The sequence below is a fragment of the Talpa occidentalis genome, unplaced genomic scaffold (genome assembly GCF_014898055.3).
Source record: "Talpa occidentalis isolate TD23 unplaced genomic scaffold, MPIMG_talOcc4v2.1 talOcc4.7, whole genome shotgun sequence".
Lineage (NCBI taxonomy): Eukaryota > Metazoa > Chordata > Mammalia > Eulipotyphla > Talpidae > Talpa > Talpa occidentalis.
Window position 1 is genome coordinate 134,488,247 of NW_023605083.1, and position 20,943 is coordinate 134,509,189.

General features: G+C 64.6%; 2 protein-coding genes across 3 annotated transcripts in view; one reads left to right on the forward strand and one right to left on the reverse strand.

Annotated features, from left to right (window-relative positions):
- Positions 1 to 1,899: 1,899 nt before the first annotated feature.
- Positions 1,900 to 2,760, reverse strand: SOCS3 (suppressor of cytokine signaling 3). The gene has a single exon (XM_037493575.1). It carries the CDS (start codon positions 2,658 to 2,660, stop codon positions 1,995 to 1,997), a length of 666 nt encoding a protein of 221 aa, XP_037349472.1. The 5' UTR covers positions 2,661 to 2,760; the 3' UTR covers positions 1,900 to 1,994.
- An 11,335-nt stretch (positions 2,761 to 14,095) lies between these two features.
- The window catches only part of PGS1 (phosphatidylglycerophosphate synthase 1), a 32,120-nt gene continuing 25,272 nt past the window's right edge, over positions 14,096 to 20,943 (forward strand). For both annotated transcript variants that reach the window (XR_008549745.1, XM_037494953.2), the window contains exon 1: positions 14,096 to 14,249. Coding sequence is in view for 1 of the 2 variants with exons in the window: in XM_037494953.2 (XP_037350850.2) it covers positions 14,113 to 14,249 (137 nt within the window). In the remaining variant the exon portion in view is untranslated. The remainder of the gene's footprint in view (positions 14,250 to 20,943) is intronic.

A 20,943-nucleotide genomic window follows, 5' to 3' on the forward strand; every position in this document is an offset into this window, starting at 1 on the left:
GGTGCCAGGGGACTGCCTGCGTGTGTCCCCGGGGCCGCCCCTCCCCCGCCACCCTGAACCCGGCTGTGCCGAGGTCACGGGTCACCACCAGGACCCTGAAGTGGGGCTTTCTCGGAACACCTCCCTGCCAGGAGCAGAGCGTGCCCGCCCGTAATAGCTCGGAGCCTCTAAAAGCTTTGACCACAGCTCCCCGCTCCCTGCAAGCCCTTTGAAGGCTTCCTTCGAACTTGCTTTGCATATTCTGGTCAGATCTGAATCAGACTGGCAGGAATTACCCCTCTCCGTGCAGTCTCGGTGGCTGCCCGGCGCGTCAGTGCCAGCGCCGTGACGCCGGGGGGCGCGGGCGCCTGGGGCAGGGCTGCCCCCCTGCCTCCCTCCTGGGTGCGCCGCGTGGGCGGCGGTGAAAGAGAAAGCAAGAGGGGAAGGGAGGGGATCAAGGCTCGAGTCATGTTTTTCATTAAAAAATAGTGCTCTTTTATTATAAATTACTGAAATGTTCCTTTTCTGAATATAAATATAAATATGTGCAAAGTTTGACTTGGATTGGTTTTTCCTTGAGTTCTTCAAGCATCTCCTAACAGCCTCGAAGGCCCGGGTGGGGGAGGGAGGGCTGGAGGTGGGATCTTTATAAAAGACAGAGTGATTGAGGCAGATTGTAAACATTATTAAAAAACAAACCAAAAAAATAAAAAAACAGAAAAAAAAAAAAAACCACCCCAACACACAGCTGCCCCGTCCAGCCCAATACCTGACACAGAAAACTTTGTGTTGGTTTAGTTTTCCCCAAAAAAGAACAGTTCCAGGTAATTCCATTGCTGCTACATTCCTGTGAGTTCTCACTGATGGTGGCAGAGTGGGAGCAGCTGGGGGGGGCAGGGCCCCGGCCTCTGGGTGACTTCCTGGCTGCACCCCCAAACCCCCAGCTGACGTGGGAGGGCCCTGCAAGGCCTGGGGAGGGGGCACTGGGGCCTGGGTGCTCTGCTCTGGCCAAAGTCCAGGCCCCGAGAGGCACCTGTGACAGCCCACGGCCACCAGGCCTGCTCGCCCCGGACTGGAAGGCCTGGGCCTCCGCCCCCCACCCACGCCGGGTGAGTGGCTGGCCGTGGGCCCTCCCAGAACCCCTCGGCTCTGGCCCGGATTGGCTGAGTGTGTGGCTTCTCGTGTGCCAGGCCCTATCCATGGGACAGGGTACGTTTAAGGCAAATCTCCTCGCCAGACGTGGTCAGGAGGCACAAAGAAGAATCCCCCGTCTGCTCTGTGAGGACCCAGACCTGGGTCCAGGATGGCTGTCTCCTCCCCCCACTGCCCACACCCCCAGGCGGCGGGAGGTGTAACCAGGGGGAGAGAAAGAACAGGGGGCCTGCCTTATCACCCCCTTCCAAAATGCCACTTCCCCCTTAAAACGGGGGATGGGCCCTGGGCTCCCCGGCACCAAATGGACTCTGGGACCCCAAATTCCTGGTGGCCGTCCCAAAGGGGGGGGCTCGCCCCTCGTCCCTTCCAGCACCAGGGGAGGAGCAGGGAGCGGCCATCTCCCCGCAGCCCTGGGCCCCTGGGGGCTCCCTGGGGTCCACCCTTCCCCAGCCCCAGCTGCGTTTTAAACCAGATCAAAGAGCAAACAGGTTCGGCTGGGAAGTCGGAGATCCCCATCCCAGATCCCATCCCTGGCAGTTCTCCGTGTCCAGCACTCCCGCCCTGGCCCCGGCTGGGCGCAGGGGGGCGTCGAGGAAGCAGAGCGGAGAACCCGCCAGTCTTTGCTCGGTCCCCCGCGCGCGCGGGAGCGGGGGGGGGGGGGGGGGGCGGCTCCCGGGGCGCTCCGCCTTCCCCCAAACGCATTCCAGGTCCCCCGGCCCCATTCCGCGGGGGGCGCAGGGCCGGAGGGCGGCGCGTGTCCGCGGCTCCCCCGCTGCAGGGCTCTCCCCGCGGCTCTTGTGCTGCGCCTTGTGCCTCGAGGGCAGGAGAGCCGGGCCCTCCCCGCCCGGCCCGGCCCGGCCTCAGAGCGGGGCGTCGTACTGGTCCAGGAACTCCCGGATGGGCCCGGGCAGCTGCGTGACCTTCCCGTAGGAGTCCAGGTGGCCGTTGACCGTCTTCCGACAGAGATGCTGGAGGGTGGCCACGTTGGAGGAGAGCGGCCGGCTCAGGACCAGGGGGATCTTCTCGCCCCCCGAGTAGATGTAATAGGCCCTCCGGGGCGCGCCGCCCGGGGGCGGCTGCTCGGGCACCTCGGAGGCGGGTTCGGCGGGGGGCGCGGGGCAGGGGGGCGCGCCGGGGGGCGGCATGTAGTGATGCACCAGCTTGAGCACGCAGTCGAAGCGGGGCACGGGCTGCGTGCTCCGGGGGTCGCTCTGCAGCGAGAAGCTGCCGCCCTCGCACTGGATGCGCAGGTTCTTGGTCCCCGACTGGGTCTTGACGCTGAGCGTGAAGAAGTGGCGCTGGTCCGAGCTGTCGCGGATGAGGAAGGTGCCGGCCGGCTCGGCGCTGAGCAGCAGGTTGGCCTCGCCGCCGGTCACCGCGCTCCAGTAGAAGCCGCTCTCCTGCAGCTTGCGCACCGCGTTCACCACCAGCTGGTACTCGCTCTTGGAGCTGAAGGTCTTGAGGCGCAGGCTGGTGTCCAGAGGGCGGCTCATCCCGGCGGCGGGAAACTTGCTGTGGGTGACCATGGCGCACGGAGCCAGCGCGGGTCTGCGCGGCGGCGGCTGCAGCTGCTCGGCGGCCTCCGCTCGGCGGCCGCTACCGCATCCCGGGGGGCTGCGGAGAGGAAGGCGCGCGCCGCGTGAGTGCCCGGGGCCCTCCAGCGCGCCCGGCCCGCCCGGCCGTGCCCTCCGCCCCGAGGCCCGAGCCCCGGCGCGCGCCCCGACCCGACCCGAGCCCCCGGCGCGCCCGCGCGCCCTCGCCCCCGCCGGCGGTGGCCCCGGACGGCCCCGCTCCCGCGCGCCCGGGCGGCGCCGAGGGGGAAAGTCGGGCGCGGAAGTTGGGTCCCCCCGCGCGGCCGGGCCGGGGCGCGGGAGGAGGGACCCCGGACGCGCCGGGCGCCGCGCAGTCCGGCGGCCCCGAGCGCGGGGACAGAGAGCGAAACCCGAGGCGCGGGGCGGGGAGGGACGGGAGGGCCCCCGCCCGGGCATTCCGGGAACCCGGGATCTCGGCGCCCATCCGCTCCGCCCGGCCGCGTCCCTGCCCTGCCGGGAATGGCCCGGGAAGGGGAGGGGAAACCGGGAAGGGCTCCCGGGACCAGCGCCCCCCCGCGCTCGCCCCGCCTTCCTACCTGGTCCCCAGCCGGAGTCCCCGGCCTCGGGCTGCGCCGCCCACGGTGCCCGGGCCGGCGGCGGCCGCGCTGCGCGCCGGGGCGGGCGGCGGCGGGTCCACAAAGGGGCCTGGGCGGCCCCGCGGCGCGGGCTCGGCCGAGCGCGCCTGCCCTGCCCTGCGCGCCGGGTGCCCGGCGGGGCCGGGAGGCGGCGGGACGCGCCGGGGGAGCGCGGGCCGGAGTCGGGCGGGCGCGGGAGCCGGAGTCGGAGCCGCCGCGGAGGCCGGGCTCGCGGGTATATACGCGGCCGCCGCGCCCCGCGCCCCGCCCCCCTGTTCCTGGAACTGCGCGCCGGCCTTTCTTGTAATGTTTAGTCACGACTCGCCGGCGAGGGCCGCGCAGGCGGGAGGGGCGCGGGGCGGGCCGAGGGCCGGGCCGGCGGCCCCGCCGCGCGCGCAGACAAAGCGCGATCCGGGCGGCCCGGGCCGCGGCGGGCGCGGCGCCAGGCTCGGCGGCGCGTTCCTGGCAGCGGCCCCTCCCCCGGCGCTCCGCCCCCGGCTTCTCATTCACACTTTCCCCCGCCCTTCTAGGAAGGCGGCCGGCCGGCCGGGGCGGGGGCGCCCTCCCTCCCGGCGCGCGGCGCTTCCAGGAGGCCGCGCGGAGAGGCTCCCGGCGCCCCGGCCTGCTCGCGGGGACGCCCCCGGCACCCCCGGGCCGGCGGGAGGTGCGGGTCGCGGCCCCAGGAGGCCCGGGCCCGCGGGAGGGAGCTGGGGATACCCCAGGAGCCGGGCCCGAAAGCGGGGTCGGAGCCGGGGAGGGGAGGGAGGCGCGACCGTCCCCTGTGGGCGCGCTGGGGGCAAGCCGGGAGCCCCGGGGTGGCGGGCCTCAGCCCCCCGCCCGCCGCCGGGCTCTCTGCGGGCGCGGGGCCGCCCCCGCCTGCGGACACACAGCGCCCCGGCCCCGCGCCCCGGGCCCCCGCCGCGTGCGCCCGCGGTGCGCCCAGGTGCCCGGCCCGGAGACGCGCCCCGGGGCGCCGGCGGCTCCGCCCCGCGCCCGGCCCGCTAGAGGGCGCCCGGGGTGTCCGAGCGCCGGGACTCGAGCGGCTCCCCGGTCCCGGCGTGGGACCCCGAGGATTCGGGGGTGCCGGCCCGGGAGCCCGCGTTCAGGCTGGAGCTCGATCTGGCAACGGAAGCCCAGCAGGGAGGGCGCTCCGGAGAGCCGCGGTCGGCCGTCCAGCACCTCTCCGCATGGCCCAGCTCAGCCGGGAAGGGCTACCTTACACCTGAATGCGGGGGGCCGACCCCCCCTCTTGAGACAGCAGTTCATTGGGGTGAAGACTGGACTTTCGTGTAGCCACGTGGTGCGGCCTGCCAGGGCCGGCCCTAGGAGGGGTGGCAAGTTCTGCAAACTCTCCCCCAAGCTGGCAGGGAGGTCCCCGAGCCCCCAGGGAGCCTGCTGGCGCGCACAGGTCCCCACAGGGGCTGCACCCCGCAAACTCTGCTTCTGGTCAGCAGAGAGGGCCTGAGCCTCCCATCAGCCCTTGGCCCTCCCACTGCCACCGATGTCTCAAGGACTGAGGCGTGGGCAGGACACCCAAGCTCTCCGGGACTGGGTTGACCATCTGTAAGCCAGGACTAATGACCCTTCCCATCAGGGATCTGAGATTAAAAAAAAAAAAGATTCTGCTCGTAAAAGTGTGATGTAATTTGGGCCAATTCTCCCTTCGGATTCTACTAGGCAAGCAAGAGCAAGGAGGAAGCCTGCTAGTCACTCTGCAGAAGGGGAAATTGAGTTATTCAACACATTTCGCAAATGTTGGGCTCCACAGAGCCGGCCGTGTGCCGGGCGCCGACGCAGGGTGATGAGCACCCCCGGGCCTTGCGGCAAGATGCTCCCAGAGCAAGGACGCGGAGCCTCCTCTGGTGACCAGGAGCTCATGCTTCCCCTCGCCCATTGATTATTAGGAGAGTGCACCGCCACCGTGCGCGTCTGCGCTGAGCCCGAGGAGGACAAGGAAGACTCCCAAGGAATCGCCCTCGAGTTAATGGATGAGAAAGTGCTTTGTGAATTACAGTGCTCTGACACAGGGAGGCTCAGCCAGCCATTCCGCAGCCTCGCTGAGTGCCTGCTTCTGCCAGGCACTGGGCAAAGTGCTGGGAAGACACGAGTTGCCGGGAGAATCCTGAGGGAAGACAGGAGAGGCCAGAGACCTGGGGCGCCCCTCCCCACCCCCCCAGGGGATCAACTGGGTGGTCGTGACACCCATGTGAGCGCGGGCTCTGTGCCTGGCCGGCAGCAAAGGCTGCGTGGACAGCAGAAGCTTAGTGTGAGCCCAAGAGTGCACAGAGGGCGTGAAGAGCGGAGAAGAGGGCAGGGGCGCAGGGGCACCCTGAGAGCGGCCGCCCCTGCCGGGAAGGGGGCTGGGCTTCTGCATCTGGCCCAGGAGGCTGAGCTGCTGTCCGGACTCTACCACCCAGTAGCCCCGGGGCCTTGGGCACCTGACATCCCTAGCTGTGACCAGACCTCGTCTGGTCGTCGCGGGGAAGGGATGAGCAAATGCATGCACAATGCGTGGAATGGCGGCTTCTATGCTCAGTGCAGGTCAGCATTATTTTGGAAGCACTGGGGCGTCTTTGGGGAGAGAGAAGCCTGGAGAGCTGAGCTACTGCAGTTTGGGCTGCTGGGTGAGGACAGGGGCAGGAGGGGCTCTGTTCTGGAGAACGGTGTACCTGCTAGAGGAGACGCATTCCCAAAACTGCTCGTCCTCAAAAGGTGGCGAAGGCCGCTGACTTTCCCTTCAGCTTTCTACGATCTCCAGGGGGTTCCCATTGCCTTTGGGATGACTCAAACACCCCGTGTGTGTCTGAGACGCTGCTCCCTCTCAGCTTCATCAGCCGCCTCTGGGCCGCTGGCACCTTGTGCTTCAGCTCCAGGGAGCCCCAGGGTATCCAACAGCACCAACCCCCCCACCCCCTGCCCCATGTTTGCATAGTTGGTGAGTCCACCTTCCACATCTTGGGCTAATTTTGACTTTTCCTTAAAACGAGGCAAAGACTCAGTCTTAACTTCTCGGGCCGCTTTGCCCCGTTGACAACACGCTCTGTCCACGTGCCCAGTGAGAAACTTGCAGGAACTGTGTTGGATTCACTTGAAATGTGTTGCATGGAAAAGTGCTCAGTGGATTGTGTGCATCATTCTAGGCCCCCCCCTCCCCGCCCCAGGCTGTGTTCTTCTAGAGCTGCCTTGGTTTCTTCCTGCAGGGCTGGGGGGCCCGTTGAGAAGGGAGGACACGGAGCCCATGCAGGCCCTGGTGGACATCACTGGGCTTGCTGACAAAGGGAGGGAGGACTCAAACTTTGCTGGAAAAGCAGGGGAAGAGATGCCAGGCCAACACCGGGCACAATTCCAGAATGCCCACACCAGGGCAGACCTAAGGCACTGCCCTTCCTTACCTTCCCTCGCTGCTGGGGGCTCGAGGGGGGACGCATTCTCTAGGTCTGGCTCTTCTGTCCACCCTGCTGTCTTTCCGGTTAAGACTCTAGGAGATTCCCACTTTTTCCTAATCTCTCCCTTTGCAGAATTTCTATGAAGTCAGAATCCCATTTCCAGGCAAAGGTGCTTGGTCATAAAGATAATAAGATATTCATTCATGGCGGAGGGGAAGTCCGCAGTGGTTTCAGCTGCCTGTGGGCTCCACTTACTCATGGTTTGTGACAGATGACAAGTTCTTTTTCCCCAAAACCTCACAAATGGGAACCCTGGCGCCCGAGGGTGGTCGCGGGGTGCATGGCGCGGCTTGGGGAGCCCAGACCCCTGTGGCACAGACGGCCTCCTTGCCCGCTGGCTCCGGGGCGGGTGTTAAGGGCACCATTGTTCCGAGGCTGTGCTGGCAGCCACAAGGGCAAGGGGAGGGGTCTCAGCCCACAGAGTTGCTAAGCACCGGAGCCCAAGCTCCAGCCCCCCACCTTCCCGAGCGGTGGGCTTTCCGGGGCGCTGGGGGTCCCGCACGGCTTATCCCACCCACATTGCGCGTCTCCTCCCTGCCAGGGTGCAGAGGTGAGGTGGGAGGGGGCTTACTCCTTCCCTCCGCAGGGCCAGAGTCCTGGTGAGTGGTGACCCTCCCCGCCAAGCCCCTGTTCTGAGGATTCTGAGAAGATGCCAGGACCCGCCTCTCCGCTGACCTCTTGGGACCCCTGCCCCTGCTGCCCGGTGTGGCAGCCCAGACCAAAGTCACCTTAGTTCCTCTCAGCCAAGCCCCTGCCCACCCGAGCTGGTGGGGGTGCAGGGGTGAGGTGGGGGGGCCTTGCAGGAGGCAAGGCTGTGGCTGAGATGACCTTCCAGGAAAGGGGGAAAGGTACAGGGGCGCAAACCAGTGTGACCCAGAGCCCTGCTCTTTCCTGCAGCCGACAGTCCCAGGGGTGGGCCGGGGAGGCCGGGACAATGGCCTGTGGCCGGGAAGCAGCGGCATTCCAGCCTCGGCCTTTGTTCCTGCCGGGAGGGGCCCCAGCACTAATGAAAAGGTTTGTGGCTCGGATGTCGGAGCGTGGTGGAGGATTCTTTCAAGCCTGACATTCCAGGCCCTGCGGCCTCTGGCATTTCCCAGAAAAAGAGCAGAGGGGAGGGGAGACAAAACCCTTCACCCACCCACCCACCCTGCCTTCCCAGATTCCTGCCTCTGGGGATTGGGCCGGCCTGAGCCCGACCCTGCCCTGGGGGCCCATTCCTCTATCCACAGAGGGGGCTGGGCTGGGCGAGTGGGCTTGGCACTGGGGGGCAGGGTATGAAGTGTGTGGGGTTCAGGGGCTGTGGCGAGGAGAGGGAGGGGGCTTCCCACGTCTCTAAGAGGAATCCACATCTGTTCCAAGTTCTGACTTGGAGGCCGGGGGAAGCGAGGAGAGTTGGCTCCCAGCCAGCTCTCCCCCTGACCCCAAACCAGCAAACCCTGCTCTGTCCCGGCTGGGATGGGAAGTCTCTGCCCTAAAGTGGTGGCCGCTGTGCCCAGCCTGCGCCTGCGCTCGGCACGGACTCCAGGGTACCCTGACGGTTCTGGGAAGCCAGGCCGTGGTGAACCATCTGGGCTGCGAAGCAAATGAGGCCTGGCCCGGTGCCTGGAGCTAAAGTGGCAATGCTCAGGGGATTCAGAGCCGCAAGGGGGTGAGGAGCAAGGCCAGCTCCTGGGAGACCTGGGCCCCAGACACACTCCAAGACCCAAGGCCTTGGGGGGCCCGGGTGGACACAAAGGGCCAGATTGCCCCACAACGAGCCAGATAGATTCATTGCAGGATCTAGCAGCCGGGGTCCTGGCTCACGGGCTCCTGGGTCAGCGGCTGCTCAGCCCCTTTCTCGGTGCCCGGAGGTCTGGGCCGCACAGGGCCTGCATGAAGACCTCGGGAGTCCCCGTGCAGGTGAGACACCATCCGGCAGATGCCAGGCTCCCCGAACCCCACATATTGGCAGGCGCCGATTCTTTGGCAAGTTCAAAGGAAAACAGCTCCCAAGGTCCAAACCAGCGCCCAGGGCAGAGAGGGGGTTGGGAAGGAGTGGGAGGTGGGGGCTCCATGGGGGCAGAGGTGGGATTCCAAGGTGTGGTTCTGAGCGGCTCTCCCCTGCCAACCCCCCACTCCTGCCCCTACCTGTCCTCACTCCGCCTCCTCTTGGTCTTACCCCGGGGCTACAGGGACCACAGGAGTTCCACAATTTCATCAGCCCCTATAATTGTAAACAAAATGCTGTTGCAGGCCAAGTTTCTGGGATAGGTGAACTCACCCCAAGTCACCCCTTGCTCCTGAAACAGGTTTTACAAAGCCATTTATTCATTCACACCTTTAAGCCATTGTCAGGGAGCACCTGCCACGTGTCTGAGATGGGGGCAGTGGCTGCAGTCGACGGGGCTGGAGCCCCTGAGCGTGGGTTCCTTCTGGAAGGACAAGCTTCTCTCACATTTGATGTCATCTATCCACTTCGACAGCGCTAAGTACTATGAAAGAGAAGTCCTGGGAGGGGGCATGTTATGGGGAGACCTGATCTATTGTGGGGTGTCTGAGTGGATTCCCTGTGGAAGCGACGCCACAGCCTGATGGGAAGCTGCGGTCACCAGCCCTGGCTCTCAGCTCGTGGGCGCTGCTGTGGGTGGGTGCCCGTCCGCCCTCCTGCTTCCAAGCTGAACCTGAGATGCCACCAGCTAGGAAGAGAATATTCTGCCGGCTCCAGGATGGGAGCAGGGGCAGGCGTGACCCCCAGCTTCTGCAGAGCATGAACCTCAGAGGCACTGGGAGCACGCGACCCAGCCCACCGTCCGGCCCCGGGAAGGCACGAGCCGGCAAGCGCGGGCTTCCAGTACTGCCCCCGTGGCCCTGGCACGTATTTTTATGAGTGCAAAGAAGATGCAAAGGGGAGCGTCCGGACCCATGGCCACCACAGGAGCCCTGGTGCGGGATACAAACTTTTTTTTTGAGACCATGATAAAAATATGGAAATTTCACATTCACGTCTGAATTTAGGGGTTCCCTTGGAAAAACTGAATGATTTGGCAGCAGGCACCCCTCATTCTGGCAGGTCCCCCTCGCCCTCCGATGCCACGGGGGTTCTCCAGCTCAGCATAACCTCCCCCACCCCCTAGCGCCTCCCCCGCCCACTCCCTGCTTGGAACTGCAGGCTTTAGGGCAGCACCCCCATCTGGCCTCTGGCCTCTGGCCTCCTACTAGGCTAGTGGGCAAGAAGGGTGATTGACTTGGGGGGTTTGAATTTCTTTCCTAAATTCCAGGAGACCAGCAGTAGACGGAGCCTGGCTAAGCTGTCCAGAGCGCCGGCTACCGCCTGCTCAGCCTGGCCTGACTTGGCCTCATCTCGGCCAAGACTTGTCCTAAGTGGCCTCGATGCCAGCCTGGGGCACATGCAGCCTCTCTGGGGGAAGCAGGGAAGGCTTGGGTAGGACGGGCTCCTGCCAGGGAGCCCCCAGTGGAGCCCTGGGAACCCAGGCTTCCCCGGGACAGAACCGGACACAGCCACCAAGGTCCCCCACCGCCAGGCTGCAGGATCACGACAGGCAGGCAGGCAGCTCCCCGCCAGGGTGGCGCTGGCCTCCCGCCACACCACAAGAGGCTGAGATTCCCCTGAAACCCAGAGCTGCATTTATCTCTCACCGGAGACAGAGAAACAAACCAGCCTCCTCTGCCCAGGAGGCATTTCCAGAAATTTGGGCTCTGGCTTCTTGTTGACGAAATGCCAGATGATCCCGGCCTCTTTGTGGTGAGGGAGCCATTGAGCAATAGGTGTTTTGTTCTGTGGATGACAAGATTTTCGACATTGAAAAGCTGAGAGGATAAACACAAGAACCTTGACCGGCTCCCACCCCGAGCTGCGAGCCTGCTGACTCCGGTGCTTGGCAAATTTGTTCTTCCCGCCTTCCAAGCCACTCAGCCCCGCAAAGATCTCCTCGCTCCTGTCTTTGGGGCCACCTGGGCCCGGCAGGGCCCGGGCTCAGAAAGCTGCTTTAAGCAGAGGCCACGGCCTCTCCTGCCCCTGGGGCTGTTAGTGCACATAGGGGCTTTGTTTTTTATCTTCACATTTGATATACTAAATGCAACAGCAAAGACACCTTCAGTGCATTATCAGTGTCAACAGTTTATCTTTTGTCTTTCATTTATATCTGAGATTAAATAGCACCTTTCTGGACAATTCTGGTTGAACAGCCCGCCAGGCAGGGCATCTCACCATACGGCTCTTTCTTCTGACCACCACCCCCTGCACCGTCTTTGATGCTCCTCCCCCCGCCCCTTAACTTCTGACAACTCACTTCAGACCCCTGTTCTGCAGTGGGTGGGGTAGAAACCTTAGGCCAGGGAAGGTTGGGGTTAGGTCTGAGTTTGGGGGCATGGGTATCAGAGTAATAGGTTAGGGGGCAGGGGAAGAACAAACCCCCGGAGAGGATGAAGGCAGGGGAGGCTAGAGGCCAGAGGGAGACGGAGGGCTCCACTAAGCCAGCTGGAAAGGTAGGCCTGAGCTGCCAGGTGTCCAGGCTGATGTGTGGCTGCAGATCAGTAAACTCCCAGGAGGCCTGGCCACTGCCTGGCTCCACCCGTGAGCAGGAGCACAGTCTGGGGCCAGCCTGCGCCTGAGGCTGGGCACTTGGCACCTTGTGCCAGGGGCACATTTGTGAAACCCCTGCCAGGTCCTGCTGGGGTGGGGGCCAGGGAGACAAAACAATAACAACGAGGCAATAAGACTGGATGACAGTAAGGGGAAGAAGACATTTCCAAGGGAAGGACAAAGCCGGGGAAAATGAGAGGCGGGGAGGCAGCCGCCAGCAGAGAACAGCTAACGCCAGCGTGGGGAGCCTGAGGGCCTGGCAGAGGCCAGGCTGGGGAGGCCCTGCAGCGACCCAGCGGAAGAGTGAAGGCAGAGCAGGTGGTGGTCCCAAGGCTGGTTCCTCCGTCCTCAGCACCTAGGCCACGCTCCCTAGAGAGCAGGAAGACGCTCTTGGGAAGCAGCTGATCGGCCCCTAAGTGGCATTGACTAGGAGTGTCTCCTTGCTGAAGGCAGGAGAGGGGCCAGCCAGCCCCTTCTCTGGAATTTGCTAGCAGCCCGGGGACCCTGCCCCAAGCCACGTGGGTAAGGAGGGCCCTTGTCCTGCATGGCATGATGGTGGCTTTAGGGCGTGAATCACAGACAGTGCAGCCTGGCCCCTGGCTCAGGATTTCCTGGTGTTTCCTGCCTGGGCCAGCAGCCTGCTGTCGGGGGCACTGGCCCACCGCTCCCTGACGTCAACTGCCCTTCCAGTGAATGGATTTCCTTTTCCTTTTGGGAAGATATGGTATCTGTCATCAGTCCCACCGACCCTGTCAGCCTAAGCCTGGCACCTCCTGTTTGGGAAGGACCGGGGGAGACTAACAAGTGGTGGGGGCAGGGAGGGAACTCAGGGTGGGCTTCTGAGCTGCCAGGTCTCTGGGGACTGAGGCCTTCTTGTCCAGGACCAGCAGGTGAGAATGGAGTAACCCCAGCAGCAGTGGTCGCGTCACCCGAATGCCCACTCTCCAGACTAATTGGGGTGCTCCCAGGGGGATGTGGGTACCTACGTTTTTCTTCTTCCTCACTCACTACTCCAGATGAGACCTCCTGGCAGAAAGTGTTTGTGTTGTCATGATGTAAGCGCAACCCTTCAAAAATTACTCAATCTCTGAAAACCATTATTTAAAATTTTTGCAACCTCTTAACGCACGTGTCCTGGGGCAAAGTCGTGGTTGCCTCACTCTGCTCGTAGCTCTGACGGTTTCAAACTAGCCATGAAGGCCAGAGGCTCTGGGTGTGTGGTTCTGAAGGGGCCGGGCCATGGCCTGCTATGTATACTTATCACGCTATCAATTTCAACATGTGTCCCTACAATTTATTTTAGATGAGACATGTCCAGTGGGGTGGGACGCCGGTTGTTTTCCCCCTTGATACTTCACACAGCAAAGCAGCACATGCAAAATGAAGTGGCCAGAAGAGATGACCAGGATGCTCCCCAGGTCCACGGGGCACTTGGGGCTCAGCAGGACAGCGTGGCCATTCAGTAGCTACTGCCCTGCACCCCACCCCCTCCGGGGCCAGCCCTGTGCAAAAGTGGAACCTCGCATGGATGGTCTCATTCTAGTTACTGGAAGTTAGGAAATGTGATGATTCACCACTTCTGACTTAGAAGCACTGAATCAAATTTCGCCTGTATTTGTCAAGTTGTCGAAGCTTAAAGAAAAATTCAAAATTCATCTGAAATCCTCACTGGTTGTAAACACGTGGGACAATCGTCGAAGAGCGCCGAGTAACCCATGTTAACACTCGTGTGTGCTTACTCTGCCTGTGCACACGCTCTCTCTGTAATTTTTAACAACAGGAGATAAACTCTATCCCCTCTGTGGGAATGTGGACTTTACACTGAATGGCATTAAACACCCCCCCAGAACATCACTTTTTTAATGGATCGTGTCCTCCCCCCGGGTGGTGTGCCCTTGCTCGCTTGCCCGGCTCCCCCGCGGCGGAGTGTTTCCACACTTCTGATGTCCCGGCACCGGGGGATGAGCCGGGTTTCTGGAAGGGCGTGTGTCACGACTTCCTCGGGATTATTCAGCGGCCGCGAACCGGGCGGTTTGGCGTCCAGCGTGTCCACTTCCTCCCACCCTCACAACACCCCGGGGCCTGCGGGCCTGATGCCCTCCGGGGTGTCCGGCCTCAGTCCCCGGCGGGGCGCTGGGCTTGCAGGTTACGGGGTGCGGGTTTGGGGCACGGGCTACGGGAGGCGGGGGACAGTGGGACCCCTCCCCTGCCGCTCAGGACGTTGCAAAATTTCCTTTTCAAACTGGCCACAAGCCGCCTTGCAGCCCTGGGTGAGCTCCCTCAGCGCGCTCCCCCGCGGAGGGCCGCGTTCCCAGGGCGTGCGGCAGCCTGGGTATTTGGGGGTGCGGGGCTGCGCGGCGACGGGGCGGGGGGCTGCGCGGTGACGGGGGTCCGCTCGGTCGGCGGGGTTCCTCCGAGCCGGGGCCCGCCAGGGCTCCCCCACGCCTCGGGGGGCGCCCGCGCCGCCGAGTCCGCTGCGGGGGCGGGAGAGCCCGGCCCCCCACGAGGCTCCCCGCCACGCCCCCGGCCCCCCGCGCCGCCGCGAGCCGGGCCGGGGGTCCCCGCCACCCGGGCGTGCGCGCGCCCCCGCGGACCCCGAGGCCGCGGCCGGGCGCCCCGAGCGTGCGCGCCGCCGTGTCCGCGCGCCGCCGTGTCAATAAAGTTCTCGCGCGCCGCCGTGTCCGCGCGCCGCCGTGTCAATAAAGTTCTCGCGCGCCGCCGTGTCCGCGCGCCGCCGTGTCAATAAAGTTCTCGCGCGCCGGAAGCGGAAGCGGCGAGTCTCCATGGCGGCGGCGGCGGCGGCGGGGCCGGTGTTCTGGCGGCGGCTGCTGGGCCTCCTGCCGGGCCGCCCCGGCCTGGCCGCGCTCCTGGGGCGCCTGTCCGACCGCCTGGGCAGGAACCGGGACCGCCGGCGCAGGAGGTGAGCGAGCGGCCCCCGCGCCCGGCCCGCCCGGCCCGCTGCCCCGGGGCCGGCCGGCCGCGCCGGCGGGGGGCGGCGGCGCGAGTGCGGGCCGGGCGCGAGGGCCGGGCCGCCGGGGGCCCGGGCCCGTCCGCGTTCGGGGGGCCCCGCGTGCTCCCGGGCAGCGGGGCGCGAGGCCGCCGGGAGTCAGCCCCGGGGGCGCGCCGGCCCCCCGCGCCCGGGGCTGTGAGGCAACCCCGAGGCCGGCCCGCCCCACCCCCTCAGCCGGGAGGAGGCGGCGCTCGAACCCCCCGCCGGCTCCCCGGAGGGGCCGGGCTGAGAAGCGCTGAAGTGGGTTGTGCAAGCGGCGGCGGCGGCCTCAGAGTAAACACGGGCCGGGCGCTCGCCGGCCAGGAGGCCGCTGCTGGCGCGGGTGTTACCATGAAGGGCTTTCTCAAGTGCTTCCTTTCTAAAGAAGGAAACTTTGGCTGGTTTTCGTGGTAGTGGCTTGAGGCGCAGCTCTGGATGGCGGCGGCCTGTGGTGCGTTGGCCGTCATCCTAGGTGTCATCCTAGGTGTCATCCTAGGTGTCATTCGCGGCCCGCGTGAGCTGCCCTCGCGGCCCTCCTGCGGCATCTGGCCGCGGTGCCGAGTCCGGCGGTGGGCGGAGCCGCTTCAGGTCGCGTCAGGGTGGGAGATTTGCAGCCCGTGTTCAAGTGTGTTTAGGGGAACTTTGAAGTGCTAGAGTGAGGGCTGGACGGAACTCCTGGAAGCCTGCTGATCAGAAGAGCTCAGTTTCACAGGGGCGGGGGGAGGGCGGGAGGGAGGGGAAGCGCGGCCTCTCCACTTGCTGTAATCGGTGCTCGGCAGAGACCAGCTCCGGCCCGCGGTGGCCTGGGAAGTCAGGTGACTTCTGCATCCTGGCGTCAGAGCCCTGAGAAATTCGGTTAAAAGTTTCAAAAAAATGTTCTCAGAGATGAGATGTTTAGGTGGATTCGTCATTTCCCTTGATGTGTTTAAACGGCACGAAAAACACTTCCTTATTAATCATTGTTTAGCAGTAGAATTAATTACTGAAGGATGTTGAGGCAATCTGCACAAATCCTCAAACAAAAACATCTCTCGGGCGCTTTGGGGGCTGGGGCAGCGGGCACCGCAGCAGTGGGGGTGGGCTAGATGGACTTCGCAGTGTGCGTGCTGTGAAGAGGGTCAGTGAGGCTCGCGCTCTTTCTCTCTTTCAAGATTTGTGTATTTATGCATACAAGAGCTGGGGTGCAGGCCAGAGGTGGGGGCGGAGGGGGGTGAGAGGACTCACCAGAGACAGAGTGGGGAGCAAAACAGGCGGATCTACTGAAATCCACTGCTGAGGGGAGCAGCGGGGAGACAGGTGAGGTCTGCTGTGTCCTGTGGGTTGAACCCGTGCTGCAGAGGCCGGGACAGCTTCATAGTGCTGAGGCTTGACCGCTTTTGCTACCAGGGAGGCCCCATGGCTCCTTATTTCGTCATTAGGCTGAGAGAGTTGTTTTCTCTGAGTCAACCGTTAAGTCAGAAACTCAGGTAAATCGGACACAGACATCAGACGTTTGTGTTTTGTCGTCCTTGGAAATAATGTGTCTGCTGGGACCCAGGAGGAGAGCGTGGGCCGCCTCTGTTACCGAACGCCAGCCTCAGTTTCCCTCAGCTGATAAAGGAAACAGAGTTTGAGGAAAAGGAAAGTGGTTTAATTGTCGTCGCATGAGGAGGGCCGCAGGCTCATGTCTGAAAGGCAGCCGTCCTGCTCTTGGGCAGAGGGCAGGGTGTTTATACAAAAGGGAAGAAAGTGCAGATGGGCGAGGGTCTCCCCAGGGGAGCGGGAGGGGTCGGGCTCCAGCTTGTTTCTCTTCATAGCTGGTGTTTAGCTTTCTCTTCCTTGGAATGCAGGATGCTCCTCTGGGAGACCGGCAGTAAAGATAAACCTGTCAAACAAGGGGGAAATTGCAGCCTGTCAGGAAAGAGGAGAAAGACACATTTGTCAATGCCTCTCTAAGAGACCAGTCATTCGTAACTCACCTCCACCCGGCAGGTGGGTTTCTGGCCCTTGCCTTGCCTTACTGGGCTCGCAGTCATTCTTTGGCCTTCAGGTCGCTCTTGGCTGCTGACTGCTCACGTCCGTCTCTTCTCCATTGTTCAGTCTCCCAAGTCCTCCTTCCCTTAATGATGTGGTTTCTTGTAACTCGGATCATTGATTCATTGATAACAGTGCTGTGTAGTCATGAACTTAAATTAGTGTGCCTCTGGCTTGCCGCTGACTCACCTGATGGAGTGGTGGGGAGTCCACATGCCTAGCTCAGGCAGCGGTGGGAGGGGACCATTCTTTTCCTGCAGTGGTTTCCTTTTAGGTGTAGAAACAGCCATAGCGGGCCTCCCTGGTGGCGCAAAGGGTTAAGCGTCAGCACACTGAAGCAATCCGCACCTACTGCAGCACGAGTTCGATCCCCGGCTACCCACATGGCGCAGCAGACCTCTCCTGTCTCCCCGCCGCTCCCCTCAGCAGTGTATTTCAGTCAGTCTGCCTGTTCTGATCCCCACTCTGTCTCTGGTGAGTCCTCTCACCCCCACACACACACACACCTCTGGCCTGTACCCCAGCTCTTGTATGCATAAATAAATAAATCTTTTTTTAAAAAAAGAACCGTAGTGACAGAGAACGCCATCCAGCATCTAAATGGTGATCTAGAAATACTGCTGCTTGCTGTCCTGCGGCGTCTGCCTCCTCTTCATGGGCTGCTGGCTCTTTCTCTAATCAACGTGCATGTGTGGGGCACGTTGTGCTGTGCTTGGTGCCCAGGAAGAGACACGCCCTCACCTTCATGAAGCTCAGACCCATAAACCAGCAGTTCTAGTGAAGTAAGGTAGGGGCCTAGGCAGCACCATGGGGCACCCCTGGAGGTCACACCAGGCGTCCTGGGGTGGTGATCTGGGGCCTGTGCTTTGGAGGGGGGTGTAGGAGTCAGCTAGGTGCAGAAGGGGGCCGGTGGCCTAAAAGCACGGCTGAGGGTTGTAGGCCGAGGACTGTAGCAGAAGGCGGTTCTGAGGTCCCCCAGGCACTCAAGCCCTTGCCCGGAGCTGGCTGGGGGCGGGGGAGGGAGGAGCTAGGGGCAAGCTAGTCTTCCAGCTGGAGACCCAGGGAGCCAGGCCTTGCGATTCCACATACAGTGTCTTGGGCTCTGGTCTTGGCTTGAACTGGTGGTGCTGATATGACGTCAGGGATAGTGGGGTGGGTAGGGGATGGTTGGAGGAGAGTTTGTTTTGATGGGGGTTGCTGGGGGGTGGTGATGCGCCTGCTGTGGCTGACCTCTTGGGTTGTGGCACACACGTCACTAGAGCAGGGAGTAAGCAGGGGGATGATGGTGGGGGAGTCGGGCCTGTGCGTGGGAGTTGGCGGCCCGTGGAGAGCTGAGCAGCGGTGGATGGGCCGCGCCCCCAGGTGCAGGGAGTGGACCTGTCTGGGCCGGGGCCTGGCCATGTGTGTGCCACGGTGTCCCAGTCTTCAGCTTGGGGCGTGTCAAGAAATGCTTTTTCTCTGCCCCCGTTTTTGTTTTTAATTATTTTCAGTTTGTGCTGATGTGCATTAAAGTCTTTGTTTATGCCCTCCTGTCAGCCGGCAGGGGCTTCTACCAAAGCCCGCAGTGACTTTGAACTCCGTGCTGGTGCTGGGACCCGGGTCCTGACCCAGGAGAGCGCAGCCGAGCCCTGTCTGGGTCTCTGGGGCAGCTGGTGGGAAGTGAAGACCTTGGACCCGAGCCCAGTTCCCCGCGTGCCTCAGAACCAAGGTCGCGGGGGACGACAGCGGCGGGCTGCGTGGACTCTGGCCTCCCCAAGTCAGGATCGCCCCAGGCCCCGCACGTCGCTGCGGGCTAGGCGGCCGGTCGGCTGGTGGGTGGGTTGTGTGCTGTCCCCTGGCAGAGCCGGCCCGGCTTAGCCGGCTCATGGTGACGCCTCTTGGCAACGTGTGATTCCAAGTGTCCGCGTCGATTCCGGCTGCTGGGCGTCGGGCTGGGGCCTCTGGATCGCAGGACGGGGAGTGGTGCTCGGGCCTGGAGGTGCCGGCGGAGCCTGTGGGTCCTTCTGTCTTTTTGGGCTCCGGTCCTTCCACGCTGCTGCCGTCCTCGGGCTGGCATGAGGCGAGCCCCCTGGCTGGCGGGGCGGGGTGGGGGGCGGGCCGGGGCCGAGGGCTGCAGCCACCTCCGGGAACTGACGCTCGTCCGTCCCCCCCCCCCCCCAGCTCCGCTCCCCGTTAGTCAGGGCGCGCCCCGCAGCTGCAGGAAACGCGGCCCCTGCAAGTCGCCGCGAGTCCTTCCCAGGAAGTGTTGTGACTGTTCCTCGGCTTCACGTTTCTACGCTGAAATGCGCGTGGGGCGGCGCCGAAGGGGTTTTCTTGCACCGTAGTTCTGAAAACCATGCAGCGAGCGAGCGCGGTTTCTTCTAAAACCTTCTGCCGTCATTCTGCACACGTTGGTGGGCTCCAGGCCACAGCGCGTGTCCCGCGAATCTCACTGCCCGGTTCCAGGAGCCCCGGGACCCTGCGCCCTGGTTCCGGGCCCGCGGGGCGGGAGGCCCCCCCGTGCATCCCGTGGGGCTCGCGGTCAGGCCCGGGCCTGGCGGGTTGTGGGTGCTGGAGGCGCCCTCAGCATTGCTGGATCCCTCCTTGGGAGCCACGCGTGCGCTGGTGTGGGGAGGCCCCAAGAAACTGGCCCTCGGTGACGAGTGTCACAAGTGCCGGCAGCCCTGTGTCCCGTGAGCAGGTGGGGAGGTGGAGGGCCGCGGAGGTGCCCGCCTCTGCTGCCTCCCCCCCGGGGCGCCCCAGCCCCGTGTGGGCAGCGGGCAGGGGAGCACAGCTTCATCGTGGCAGGTGGATGGCATCTGCCCCCCACACGTACCCCCTTCTCCTGTGTTCCTGCTGCCTTTTAAGTCTGCGCCGCCGCAGCCTCTCGCAGCCGCCTGCTCGCCGGGTCTCCGAGCCCCGTTCCCACGCTCAGGCTGGCAGGGCTGGCTCCGGCCCACCGGCCCGCTGGTCCCCGCCCAGGGTGCAGGAGCTCGGGGACCAGCACGGCAGAGCCCGCTCTCCTCAGTCACACGTGCGGTCCCCTTAGAGACGGTGGGAAGACGCTCCCCTCCCCTGCCCGCTGCACCCCACTCCATACTCACTGCTCGTCCGGTCACCCCGCTCTCTGTGGCGGGACGGGCCCCCGGGCGGGCGTCCTCAGTGTTCATGCCCAGCCCACTCCCCGGTACAGGGAGTTGGCTGCCGGCTCCGCTGGGTGCCCCTCCCACTTGCCTCTGGAGTCGCCGGCTGAGGACGGCCACTTGTCGCGGCCCCTGCCAGCGGCGAGGTCTGCCCCCAGGGGCTGTGCTTGCTGGGGTCCCGGGTGCCCTGCTCTGGCCTGAGTCTCCCCTCCACCTCCCCGACGGGGCCGGAGGCGGCCGCCATGGCCTGCGCCCCTCGCTCGAGATGGCGCTGACCCAGAGCCCAGGGCCGAGGGGGGTTTAGTTTCCTGGGCGGTGGGGACCCCCCCACCGCCTGCCTCCACGGGTCTGGGGCCTGCTTGCCAGCCAGCGCGTGCATCTCAGGGGCCCTCCCGGAGGAGGTGGAGGAGGAGGAGGGCAGCTGCGTGCAGGGGTCACCCCGGGGCTGGGCACAGGCCGCTGCTGGCCCGGGGAGAGAGCTTTCCGGGAGGAGTCCCAGGCCTTTGGGGTGGGAAGCGGGAACTCCCTCCCCTGGGGTTCCGCCTGCAGGGAGAGGGGAAGAATGGCGCCCTGAGCAGGCTCCCCGGAAGCACGGCGGGAGCCCCCGGCGTGAGGTCACGCGTGGCCAGCCGTGCTGTCGCATGGGGCCGCGTGGGGCGCTTGTTCCCAGGCCCCACAGAGACGCGGCCGCCTGGGGCTCGGGCTCCTTCCCCAGGATCCCCGAGACCTAACTGGCTCCCTGGCGCCTTCCCCTCCGACAGAAGCAGCCCTGTCAGGACACAGACGGAGCAGGAAAGCCCGCGCCAAGACTTGGACCGAGCCCCGGCGGACCGTTCCCAGGGAGAGCTGCCCGGCGGGGATGGGGCCCGCCCAGGTGCCCCTCTCCCGGGAGCGCGGGGTGACGGGGGCCCCGCCCCCGAGACCGCCCTGGGCTTCGTGGGTGCTTCTGCTTTTGGCATCTTCTCCCCTCCCTGCTGGACCCCCGCCCCCCTTGGCCTGAGTCCTGCCCGGGTCGGAGACGGAACAGGCGGGCCAGGCCACCCCTGTTCCCAGAGGCGCGTGCTCCTTCTCTCGCCCTCGTCACCGCGCCCGGCCCCCTCTCGGGTGCTGTTCTCCGCGGCTGTGGGGCGTCCCGGGGCACCTGGACCGGGCCTGGCTCTTCCTGTTCCCTCCGCAGCGCGTCGTGGGTGCCCACGCCGTGGCGGGGATGGAGGCCTGGCGGGCTTGCCCTCTGCTGGGCGCCGTGTGCCAGGGAGGCGTTTCCTCACGCGCCTTCCGGGAGCTGACGTGAGCCTCGGCCTGTCGGTGGCGCGGGGGGCCCGGTTCTTTCTCCTGAGGCCTGGGGGGGAGCTGGGGGCGGAGAGAGCTCGCCGCTGCGTGCTCGGGCTGCCACCTCACCCCGGCCGCGCCTGGTCGCGAGCAGCCGGCTTCAGGCCCCCGTGGGGCTGCGGCTTGACGGGCTTCGTGTGACTCCCCGTCCTTGGCACGGC

What these genes read in the sequence shown, in the direction of transcription:
- SOCS3 (XM_037493575.1), bottom strand. Translation starts at nt 2,660, where the DNA reads ATGGTCACCCACAGCAAGTTTCCCGCCGCCGGGATGAGCCGCCCTCTG.